At 61.2% G+C, this 12,524-nt stretch overlaps 1 protein-coding gene across 2 annotated transcripts; it reads right to left on the bottom strand.

Moving 5' to 3' along the window:
- Positions 1 to 782: 782 nt before the first annotated feature.
- Positions 783 to 12,275, bottom strand: c9h1orf74 (chromosome 9 C1orf74 homolog). Of its 2 annotated transcripts, XM_041195901.1 has the most exons (3): positions 12,052 to 12,269; positions 3,006 to 3,086; positions 783 to 2,912 (listed from the first exon to the last, which is right to left on the bottom strand). In XM_041195901.1, exons 2-3 carry the CDS (start codon positions 3,068 to 3,070, stop codon positions 2,258 to 2,260), a joined length of 720 nt encoding a protein of 239 aa, XP_041051835.1. In that variant the 5' UTR covers positions 3,071 to 3,086; positions 12,052 to 12,269; the 3' UTR covers positions 783 to 2,257. The 2 variants fall into 2 exon arrangements, with proteins under 2 accessions (XP_041051835.1, XP_041051834.1); XM_041195900.1 differs by having other exon boundaries at positions 783 to 3,086; positions 12,052 to 12,275.
- Positions 12,276 to 12,524: the final 249 nt, after the last annotated feature.

The raw sequence follows: 12,524 nt of genomic DNA, 5'->3' as shown, positions 1-12,524 counted from the left end.
TTGTCTATGTCCTTTTGAAGTTCTAAACTATCATCCTCAGTTCACAACGCTTCCATGTTTTGTATCATACTCAGATTTTGTGATTGTGCCCTGTGCACCAAGGTCTAGATCATTAAAAAAATCAGGAAGGGCAAGAGTCCCAATATCGACCCATGAGGAACTCCACTACAAACCTTCCCCCAGCCTGAAAAACATCCATGAACCACTACTCTGTTTCCTGTCACTCAGCCAATTTTGTATCCATGTTGTCACTGTCCCTTTTATTCTATGAGCTATAACTTTGCTTGCAAGTCTGTTGTGCAACACTGTATTCAACCCTAATATTCTGGTACAACTTTTGATTCACACTCCAATCTATCAAAATCTGATCCAATCTATCGAAATTACTTGTGGACACCAATGAAGTGTTAACACTTGCACCCTTAAAAAAAGTAGATTAAGGGTCACAAATAGGCAGTCACCTGCAGTTTCAATTGGGTTGTCTATCAATGGACACCTGGGGAATGTTACCCTTCCTGGTTCAAAAGTAGATCAGAAAAGCCTCATGTGAATACATTTGCCCTACCTTTCACATATCTCTTACTAGCTCCTATTTACAAACACATGACTGAAGTGAGTTGCTAAGCTTTTGTAGCCCATTCAAAGCTAACTATGTTCCATAATATTTCCATTGCCATTTTAACAAGAATTAGGTAAAGCTCTGCTGACCTCTACGGGAGTGGGTTGTGAAATCCTAACCCTGCTTCACAGGCTAGAAACAGAAAAACAGCAAAACAAATACAAACCAGTAAAACGTTTTATTGTACGTACATCTTAACTTCTGTAATGCATTTATCTAAAAATATTTTTACACATATACATATTTTGCTATAGATGTCAAAAATACCAGACAGAAATTGCTAAAGATAACCAGACACAGATTTTACAACTGTTTATATTTTTGATTTGTCTGTCCACTGCTCTATAAAGCCCGGTACAATATACAGCCATTGGGAGCTGTACTAAGAGACCAAGGTTGACTCTGGAGATTTTTTTTTAATTATTCGTTCATGGGTTGTGGACATCACTGTGGACAGCAGTTATTGTCCATCCCTAATTGCCCTCATTCAGAGGGCATTTAAGAGTCAACCACATTGCTGTGGGTCTGGAGTCACATGTAGGCCAGACCAGTTAAGGATGGCAGATTTCCTTCCCTTAAGGACATTAGTGAACCAGATGGGTTTTTATACAATTGGCAATGGTTTCGTGGTCATCATCAGACTTTTAATTCCACATTTTTATTGAATTGAAATACTCTGTTCTGTTGAAAGGTCATTCGGACTCGAAACGTTAACTGTGCTCCTCTCCGCAGATGCTGCCAACCTGCTGACTTTTTCTAGGTATTTTTGCTTTTGTTTTGGATTTCCAGCATCCGCAGTTTTTTGCTTTTATCGTTAGCCAAGTAGCCTGTCAATCGGGATGGTCGACATACCTGATTGGTCCCTTTGGACAATGATGATCCTGAATGGCAGGCTACTCAGCCAATGAGTGCAAGGCCCCACCTCCCCCCCCCACCGAGAGCCTGGGCCCCGGTCATTTGATGAGCACCAAACCAACACCTATCATTTTTCCGTAGTTTTGGCACGCAAACACTTCTGCTTCCACCACTACGGGATTTTTCCCTGCAAACCTCCTGAAATATTAGGGGTTCACGAACCACGGATCTAGAGAAATTAATACTAGATAACCTATTTTATCTGTATTTTGTTACAAAAATATATATCAAAATTTAATTAGAACAATATTAGTTCATGCAATATCAATGCAAGTGCACTGATACAGTAGTGACCTATAAGCTACAGCTTTATTGCGTTTACTACTTATCAATCAGATTGTATCCTTTGTGCTCATTCCACAGGTTGAGCAGAATTCAGAAAGTCCAGGGACCCTTGTGAAATTTATTGATGAATTTTATAATTGCGTTTTCAATTGATTTTAGTGGCTGGCACAAAGCAGTTCTGCACTTCCAAGCAAATGAATTGCTGTTAAGTAGAGATAGATACTGCCTGACCTGCCCAGTTTTTGAGGAGAGGAAAGCATGGTCAACGTTTCGGGTCTTATGATGCTTTGTAAGAATTTCACAGATGCAGCCTAACCTGCTGAGTGTTTCCAGCATTTTCTATTCTTATTTCAAATTTCCAACACCTGCAGTATTTTGCTTCTCGAGAGTTAAACAGATGCTTCCCGAATGACACAATATTCACTGTTTACACACTATTTAAAGTGTAATCGCAGGCTGACAGACAATCTCTGTGGAAATGCTGAGTTTGGAAAAATTAGACTGCTTGTTAAAGTCTGACTGCAGATCCCTGTTCCAACTCTCTATGGTACTCTGCAAATCCACGTAGAGGGTTTCTGGGACACTGAACGAGTACATTCGATGTTTAAGATTTGAAGTGATTCTGGGACAACTCGCAGAGGCAGAGAAAACCCGAAGCTCAGTCATGCTCAAACAATTCTCAAAACTTTTATTAAAATCAAACCAGTATGAAACTGGGAACCCAAGGAGAAATCCAAACAATGTGCATAAGTTCCACTCTGAAGAGAAAATTGCACTTGCACTAACAAAACCCGATTCACTCTTCCTCCGTTCAACTACCTGGGATTTCAAGTGCTTTAAAATAAGATCCAACTGAGCATTCACTTGTTTAGTAACACATGCCTCAGCTAGTCTTGGGCTGGCCCTATGTGCAGAAACATCAATGACTGGAAGCCCATTTTCTTGCAGCATTCTTTCCAAGTGTTTGATAGTTTTGTTTAAGTTCACTATCAGAGTGTTGTCCTCAATGCTGAGAATGTGGAAATCTTGAGAAAGAAGCCCTGTTTTCTGTAACTCCTGGACATATTTCTGGATCTGTTCGGCTTCGGCGAGACTGTAATCAAATAGGAAAGCGGGCTTTATTTCGGAATCTACAGCTAGGATCTCAGCAGAAAGATTCAAGCAACGTAATTCAGAGAAATTTTTCCTTTGTTTTATTCTTAAGGTTTTCTGGACAGCAGAGATCAGTTGTTCCTTCAGTATAGTCTCCATTATGGTAACAATCACACTGAAACATAAAACAGATCTGCAGATAAGTAGGCTATGAAAAATAATTCTAGCAACTGAAATTTAATACTTTTGCAGAAAAAATCTCATGCATAGACTGAATGACACAATGAGTAATCTCAATACTGATACCAACAACAGTCAATTGTCTGCTCTCCTTCATAACCATTTAGTGCTGGCGAAGGGACATGGTGAGATATTGGAAAATGCTGAAAATTTGGACAGACAAGCCTGAGGGGCAATTAAGTATGCGCTTGATGTCCCAGGCTGGCTTTCCTTCCTGCATTTCAATATTCAAAAGCCTCTAGCTCTTCTCCCTCACTCCTCCTATCTGAAGGCCGTGATTTGTACCAGGACACAATGCCACAGGCTCTGGCAGCTCTCTGGCACTTCAAGATGGACCATCAGCAGGAACCATGGCGGTGGGACATCAATGTTGGGCCAACGCAATCCTTCCCGACTCCCACACAATGATGATTTTACAGCAGCCAATGCTTCCCTTCTGTAGGGATTAGAGCATGCCCATCAACTCAGAAGCCTGAACCCTCTCACCACCTCCCCCCACTCCATCGACCCCTCCCCCCACCCCATCAACTGCCTCCCCCTCCCCTGCATTGACAACTGCCCCCACCTCCCCCACCTCTATTGGCCCCGCACCCCAACACCACCCTCCCCCCCTCCATCTACCGCCCCACTCCCCCTTCCATCTACCCCCACCTCCACCTCCCCTCCATCTAACCCCACCTCCCCCTCCATTTATCCCCTCTCCATCTAAACCCCTCCCTCTCCATCTACTCCCTCCCCTCCATCTACCTCTACCTCCCCCTCCCCCCTCCATCTGCTCACCTCTCCCCTCCATCTACCCCCACCTTCCTCTCCCGCCTCCATCTATCTTCCTCCCTCTCCATCTAAACCCCCTCTCCTCCATCTAACGCTTTCTCCCCTCCATCTAACTCCCTCCATCTATTCCACCTCCCCACTCCATCTAGCCCCACCTCCCCCTACCCCCACCTAGCCCCCTCCATCTACCCCCACCTCCCCCTCCACCTCCCCTTCCCCCCTCCCCCTTCACCCCCCTCCCCCCTCCATCTACCCCCACCATCTACCCCGACCTCCCCCTCCCCCTCCATCTACACCACTTCCCTCCTCTGTCTACCCCCACCGCCCCCTTCACCTAGCCCCACCTCCCCCTCCGTCTATCTCCCACTCCCCACTCCGTCTACCACCCCCTCCCCCCTCTGTCGACCCCCACCTCCCCACTACCCCTACCCCCACTTCCCCCGCCCCCCTCCGTCTACCCACCTCCCCCTCCCCCCACCGTCTACCCCCACGTCCCCCTCCCCCTCACCGTCGACCCCCACCTCCCCCTCCCCCCACTGTCTACCTCCACCTCCCCCACCCCCACCGTCTACCCCCATCTCCCCCTCCATCGACCCCCACCTCACCCCTCCATCTACCTGCACCGCCGCCCCCTCCATCTACCCCTTACTTGCCCCTCCATCTACACCCACCTCCCCCTCCCCCCTCCATCTACCCCCTCCCCCGACCGCCACCCACCTCTCTCCCCCAACTCCCCATCCCCCCACCACCTCCCCCACCTCCTACTGCCCACCTCCCCCCTCCGTCTAGCCCCACCTCGCACCTCCGTCTGCCCCCACCCGTCCCCCTCCACCCCTCCGTCTGCCCCCACCCGTCCCCCTCCACCCCTCCGTCTGCCCCCACCCGTCCCCCTCCACCCCTCCGTCTGCCCCCACCCTTTCCCCCTCCGTCTGCCCCCACCCTTCCCCCCTCCGTCTGCCCCCACCATTCCACCTACCCCCTCCATCTGCCCCCACCTCCCGATCCCCTACCCCTCCATCTACCCCACGTCCCCCCTCCATCTACCCCATCTCCCCCGTCCCCACCTACCCCCCCCCCACCTCCCCCACCTCCTATTCCCCAGCCCCACCTCCCCCCCCACATCCCCTCCCCCTCCATCTACACCCACCTCCCCCTCCCCCCCTCCGTCTGCCCCCACCCGTCCCCCGCCCCCTCTCCGTCTGCCCCCACCCGTCCCCCTCCCCCCTCCGCCTGCCCCCACCCGTCCCCCTTCCCCCCCTCCGCCTGCCTCCACCCGTCCCCCTCCCCCCCTCCGTCTGCCCCCACCCGTCCCCCTCCACCCCTCCCCCCCTCCGTCTGCCCCCACCCGTCCCCCTCCACCCCTCCCCCCCTCCGTCTGCCCCCAGCCGTCCCCCTCCCCCCATCCGTCTGCCCCCACCCGTCCCCCTCCACCCCTCCGTCTGCCCCCACCCGTCCTCCTCCACCCCTCCGTCTGCCCCCACCCGTCCCCCTCCACCCCTCCGTCTGCCCCCACCCGTCCACCTCCTCCCCTCCGTCTGCCCCCACCCGTCCCCTTCCACCCCTCCGTCTGCCTCCCCCCCTCCGTCTGCCCCCACGCGTCCCCCCCACCATCTACCCCCACCTCCCCGTCTCCCCTCCATCGACCCCCACCATCTACCCCCACCTCCCCCACCCCTCCCCGCACCATCTACCCGCACCTCCCCCTCCCACCTCCATCTACCCCCACCTCCACCTCCCCCTCCATCTACCCCACCTCCCCCCCACCATCTACCTCCACCTCAACTCCCCCCTCCATCTACCCCCACCTCCCCCCCACCATCTACAACCACCTCGCTACCTCCATCTTTCCCCACCTCCCCCCTCCATCTATCCCCACCTCCCCCCTCCAACTAACCCCATCTCCCCCCCTCCATCTACCCCCACCTCCCCCCTCCAACTAACCCCATCTCCCCCCCTCCATCTACCCCCACCTCCCCTCTCCAACTAACCCCACCTCCCCCCTCTATCTAACACACCTAGCCCCCTCCAACTAACACCACCTCCCCCCCTCCATCTACCCCCACCTAGCCCCCTCCATCTACCCCCACCTCCCCCTCCATCTACCCCCACCTCCCCCTCCATCTACCCCCACCTCCCCCTCCATCTACCCCCACCTCCCCCTCCATCTACCCCCACCTCCCCCCTCCATCTACCCCCACCTCCCCCTCCATCTACCCCCACCTCCCCCTCCCCCCTCTGTCTATCCCCACCTCCCCCTCCGTCTACCCCCACCTCCCCCCTCCCAATACCCCCACCTCCCCCCTCCCCATACCCCCTCCGTCTACCCCCACCTCGCCCTCCCCCCTCCGCATACCCCCACCTCCCCCTCCCCCCTCCATCTACCGCCACCCCCAACTCCCCCGTCTAGCCCCACCTCCCCCTCCCTCTACCCCCACCTCCCCCGCACCCCTCCCTCTACCCCCACCCCCTCCCTCTGCCCCCACCTCCCACACCCCCTCCCTCTGCCCCCACCTCCCCCCTCTACCCCCACCTCTCCCGCCCCCGTCCCCCTCCCCCCAGCTCCCCCTCCCCCCTCCCTCTACCCCCAGCTCCACCTCCCCCCTCCCTCTACACCCACCTCCCCCTCCCTCTACCCCCAGCTCCCCCTCTCCCTCCCTCTACCCCAACCTCCCCCTCCCTCTACCCCCACCTCCCCCTCCCCCCAGCATCTACCCCCACCTCCCCCTCGCCCCTCAATCTACCCCCACCTCCCCCCTCCATCTACCTGTACCTCCCCCTCCCCCCACAGTCCACCCCCACCTCCCCCTCCCCTCTCCGTCTACCCCCAACCTACCCCCTCCATCTACCCCCACCTCACCCCTCCATCTACCCCCACCTCCCCCCACCATCTACCCCCAACTCCCCCCTCCATCTACCCCCACGTCCCCCTCCCCCTCCATCTACCCCCACCTCTCCCTCCCCCTCCCCATCTCCCCCTCCCCCCACCTTTCTCTCCCCACACCCCCTACCTTTCTCTCCCCACCCCCACCCCCACCTTTCTCCCCACACCTACCTCCCCCACCACTTCCCACCTCCCCCTCCCCCCCTCCGTCTGCCCCCACCCATCCCCCTCCCGCCCTCCGTCTGCCCCCACCCGTCCCCCTCCCCCCTCCGTCTCTCCCTACCCGTCCCCCTCCTCCCCTCCCTCTGCCCCCACCCATTCCCTTCCGTCTGCCACCACCCGTCCCCCCTCCGTCTGCCCCCACCCGTCCACCTCCCCCCCTCCGTCTGCCCCTACCCTTCCACCTCCCCCCCTCCGTCTGCCCCCACCCTTCCCCCCTCCATCTGTCCCCACCCTTCCCCCTCCGTCTTGCCTCCACCTCCCACCACCTCCCCCTCCATCTACCCCCACCTACCCCTCCCCCTCCATCTACCCCCACCTCCCCCTCCATCTACCCCCACCTCCCCCTCCCCATCTCCCCCTCCCCACACCATTCTCTACCCCCACCCCCTACCTTTCTCTCCCCACCCCCACCTTTCTCCCCCCACCCCCTACCTCCCCCCACCCCCTCCCCCAACCTACCTCACCCCATCACCACCTCCCCCTCCCCCCCTCCGTCTGCCCCCACCTCCCCCCTCCATCTGCCCCCACCTCCCCCTCCCCCCTCCGGGTGCCCCCACCTCCGCCTCCGCCCTCCGTCTGCCCCCACCTCCCCCTCCCTCTCGTCCCCCTCCACCCCTCCGTCTGCCCCCACCCGTCCCCTTCCCCGATCCGTCTGCCCCCACCCGTCCCCCTCCCCGATCCGTCTGCCCCCAACCGTCCCCCTCCCCCATCCGTCTGCCCCCACCCGTCCCCCTCCCCCCCTCCGTCTGACCCCACCCGTCCCCCTCCCCCCCTCCGTCTGCCCCCACCCGTCCCCCTCCCCCCTCCGTCTGCCCCCACCCGTCCCCCTCCCCACTGTCTGCCCCCACCCGTCCCCCTCCCCCCTCCGTCTGCCACCACCCTTACACCTACCCCCCTCCGTCTGCCCCCACCCTTACAGCTACCCCCCTCCATCTGCCCCCACCCCCTCCGTCTAGCCCCAAGTCCGTCTACGCCCACAGCCCCCTCCCCCACCGTCTACCTCCCGCTCCCCACTCCGTCTACCTCCCCCTCCCCCCTCCGTCGACCCCCACCTCCCCACTCCCCCTACCCCCACCTCCCCCGCCCCCCTCCGTCTACCCCCTCCCCCCTCCCTCTACTCCCACCTACCCCCCCACCTCCCATTCCCCACCCCCACCTCCCCCCACCTACCTCCCGCCACGTCCCCTCCCCCTCCCCCCTCCATCTACTCCCACCTCCCCCATCCATCTACACTCACCTCCCCCTCCCCCACTCCATCCCCCTCCCCGTCTGCCCCCACCCGTCCCCCTCAGCCCCTCTGTCTGCCCCCACCCATCCCCCTCCGCCCCTCCGTCTGCCCCCACGCGTCCCCCCCACCATCTACCACCACCTCCCCCTCACCCCTCCATCTAACTCCACCTCCCCCACCCCTCCCCGCACCATCTACCCCCACCTCCCCCACCCCCCTCCATCTACCCCCACCTCCCCCTCACCCCTCCATCTAACCCCACCTCCCCCACCCCTCCCCGCACCATCTACCCCCACCTCCCCCTCCCCCCTCCATCTACCCCCACCTCCCCCTCCCCCCCACCTCCCCCCCACCTCAACTCCCCCCTCCATCTACCCCCACCTCCCCTCCTCCATCTACCACCACCTCCCCACCTCCATCTATCCCCACCTCCCCCCTCCAACTAACCACACCTCCCCCTACCCCCACCTAGCCCCCTCCATCTACCCCCACCCCCCCTCCATCTACCCCCACCCCCAACTCCCCCCACCATCTTCACCCACCCTTCCCCCCTCCGTCTGCCCCCACCCTTCTCCCTCCGTCTACACCCACCTCGCCCCTCCGTCTACCCCACCTCGCCCCTCCGTCTACCCCACCTCGCCCCTCCGTCTACCCCACCTCCCCCCTCCCAATACCCCCACCTCCCCCCTCCCAATACCCCCACCTCCCCCCTCCCAATACCCCCACCTCCCCCATCCCAATACCCCCACCTCCCCCATCCCAATACCCCCTCCGTCTACCCCCACGTCCCCCTCACCCCTCTAAATACCCCCACCTCCCCCTCCATCTACCCCCACCCCCCCCTCCGTCTAGCCCCACCTCCCCCTCCCTCTACCCCCACCTCCCCCAACCCCCTCCCTCTACCCCACCTCGCTCCCTCTACCCCCAGCTCCCCCTCCCCCCACCCTCTACCCCAAGCTCCCCCTCCCCCTATCCCCAGCTCCCTCATCCCCATCCCTCTACCCCCACCTCCCCTGCCCCCTACCCCCAGCTCCCCCTCCCCCCCCTCCCTCTACCCCCAGCTCCCCCGCCCCTCCCTCTACCCCCAGCTCCCCCTCCCCCCAACCTCCCCCCTCCCTCTACCCTCATCTACCCCTCCCCCTCCCTCTACCCCAAGTTTCCCCTCCCCCCAGCGTCTACCCCCACCTCCCCCTCGCCCCTCCATCTACCCCCACCTCCCCCTCCCCCCCTCCGTCTGCCCCCACCCGTCCCCCTCCCCCCCTCCCTGTGCCCCCACCCGTCCCCCCTCCGTCTGCCCCCACCCGTCCCCCCTCCGTCTGCCCCCACCCGTCCACCTCACCCACTCCGTCTGCCCCCACCCTTCCACCTCCCCCACTTCCACCTGCCACCCCTCCGTCTGCCCCCACCCTTCCACCTCCCCCACTCCGTCTGCCCCCACCCTTCCACCTCCCCCACTCCGTCTGCCCCCACCCTTCCACCTCCCCCCCTCCGTCTGCCCCCACCCTTCCCCCTCCCCCCCTCCGTCTGCCCCCACCCTTCCCCCTCCCCCACTCCATCTGCCCCCACCCTTCCCCCCTCCGTCTTGCCTCCATCCTTCCCCCCCTCCATCTGCCCCCACCTCCCCCTCCGTCTGCCCCCACCCGCCCCCTCCCCCCTCCGTCTGCCCCCACCCGTCCCCCTCTCCCTCCCCCCATCCGTCTGCCCCGACCCGTCCCCCTCCCCCCATCCGTCTGACCCTACCCGTCCCCCTCCCCTCCACCGTCTGCCCCCACCCGTCCCCCCTCCGCCTGCCCCCACACGTCCACCTCCCCCCCTCCATCTACACCCACCTCCCCCCCCACCTCCATCTACCCCCACCTCCCCCCTCCATCTACCCCCACCTCCCCCCTCCATCTACCCCCACCTCCCTCTCCCCCCTCCATCTACCCGCACCTCCCCCTCCCCCCCTCCATGTACCCCCTCCCCCTCCCCCCTCCATTTACCCCCCTCCTGCTCCCCCCTCCATCTACCCCCCTCCATCTGCATCCCCCTCCCCCCCATCTACTCCCCTCCATCTACCCCCACCTCCCCTGCCCCCCTCCATCTACCCCCACCTCCCCCTGCCCCCCTCCATCTACCGCCACCTCCCCCTCCATCTACACCCACCTCCCCCCCCCACCTCCATCTACCCCCACCTCCCCCCTCCCCCCTCCATCTACCCCCACCTCCCCCCTCCATCTACCCCCACCTCCCCCTCCCCCCTCCATCTACCCGCACCTCCCCCTCCCCCCCTCCCCCTCCCCCCTCCATTTACCCCCACCTCCCCCTCCATCTACCCCCACCTCCCCCCTCCATCTACCCCCACCTCCCCTCCATCTACCCCCACCTCCCCCTCCCCCCTCCATGTACCCCCTCCCCCTCCCCCCTCCATTTACCCCCCTCCTGCTCCCCCCTCCATCTACCCCCCTCCATCTGCATCCCCCTCCCCCCCATCTACTCCCCTCCATCTACCCCCACCTCCCCTGCCCCCCTCCATCTACCCCCACCTCCCCCTGCCCCCCTCCATCTACCGCCACCTCCCCCTCCATCTACCCCCACCTCCCCCCTCCATCTACCCCCATCTTCCCCCCTCCATCTACCCCCACCTCCCTTTCCACCCCCATCTTCCCCCCTCCATCTACCCCCACCTCCCCCTCCACCCCCATCTTCCCCCCTCCATCTACCCCCACCACCCCCATCTCCCCCCCCTCCATCTACCCCCACCGCCCCCTCCACCCCCATCTTCCCCCCTCCATCTACCCCCACCGCCCCCTCCACCCCCATCTTCCCCCCTCCATCTACCCCCACCACCCCCTCCACCCCCATCTTCCCCCCTCCATCTACCCCCACCGCCCCCTCCACCCCATCTTCCCCCCTCCATCTACCCCCACCGCCCCCTCCACCCCCATCTTCCCCCCTCCATCTACCCCCACCTCCCCCCATCCACCTCACCCCCCTCCATCTACCCCCACCTCCCCCCATCCACCTCACCCCCCTCCATCTACCCCCACCTCCCCCCATCCACCTCACCCCCCTCCATCTACCCCCACCTCCCCCCATCCACCTCACCCCCCTCCATCTACCCCCACCTCCCCCCATCCACCTCACCCCCCTCCATCTACCCCCACCTCCCCCCATCCACCTCACCCCCCTCCATCTACCCCCACCTCCCCCCATCCACCTCACCCCCCTCCATCTACCCCCACCTCCCCCCATCCACCTCACCCCCCTCCATCTACCCCACCTCCTCCCACTCCATCTACACCCACCTCACCCCCCTCCATCTACCCCCACCTCCCCCCATCCACCTCACCCCCCTCCATCTACCCCACCTCCTCCCACTCCATCTACCCCCACCTCCCCCCATCCACCTCACCCCCCTCCATCTACCCCCACCTCCCCCCATCCACCTCACCCCCCTCCATCTACCCCACCTCCTCCCACTCCATCTACCCCCACCTCACCCCCTCCATCTACCCCCAACTCACCCCCCTCCATCTACCCCCAACTCACCCCCCTCCATCTACCCCCAACTCACCCCCCTCCATCTACCCCCATCTCCCCCTCCCCCTCCCCCTCCATCTACCCCCACCTCCCCCTCCCCCCTCCATCTACCCCCACCTCCCCCTCCCCCCTCCATCTACCCCCACCTCCCCCTCCCCCTCCCCCTCCCCCCGGCAGTGCCATCAACGTGACGCATTAATAATGAAAAGCGGGACATTTCGGAAACAAATTGTTGACCATTTTTAATTGAGCCCGAAGTTACCGGGTACCTACCACTATCTGGTGCTGCCCAACTCTCCCCGAACTCACAAGGAAACACAACTGGACTACAAGCTGGTGCATCTCATTGCGACAGCGCGGTTTTCCCATCAGTCGCACCCGAATCCCTTTAAGGACAGTTTCCAGACTCAGGGCCGTTTTCCTCCGGCAGATTGGCCACTTTCACATCCGCCATCTTGGAACTCCCGCCCCGCAGCATTGTGGGAAGACAGCCCCACCCCCTTGAAGGACAGGCGAACTCCCAGCAGAACAGAGACTTCAGCAAGGCAATGACAAAATACTGTCCACACTGGAAATACCCTCAACCGGTCCAGCAGCGTGTGTGCAGACAGAAACCCGAGTTCATGTTTAAGGTCAATGAGATTTCATGGAAACAGGAAAATATTAAGAGATATGACAGCGTTTATGGCGTGGAGAGGTGAGGGTGAACAAAATGGAAGGTCTGCCATGGGGTGAAAGACAGGAGA

This window comes from Carcharodon carcharias, chromosome 9, assembly GCF_017639515.1.
Source record: "Carcharodon carcharias isolate sCarCar2 chromosome 9, sCarCar2.pri, whole genome shotgun sequence".
Classification (NCBI taxonomy): Eukaryota; Metazoa; Chordata; class Chondrichthyes; order Lamniformes; family Lamnidae; genus Carcharodon; species Carcharodon carcharias.
Note: the sequence above shows the minus strand (reverse complement) of the source record. Positions and strands in the feature narration are given on the sequence as shown.

Coding starts and splice junctions, on each gene's coding strand:
- c9h1orf74 (XM_041195900.1), bottom strand. CDS start 3,070: ATGGAGACTATACTGAAGGAACAACTGATCTCTGCTGTCCAGAAAACC.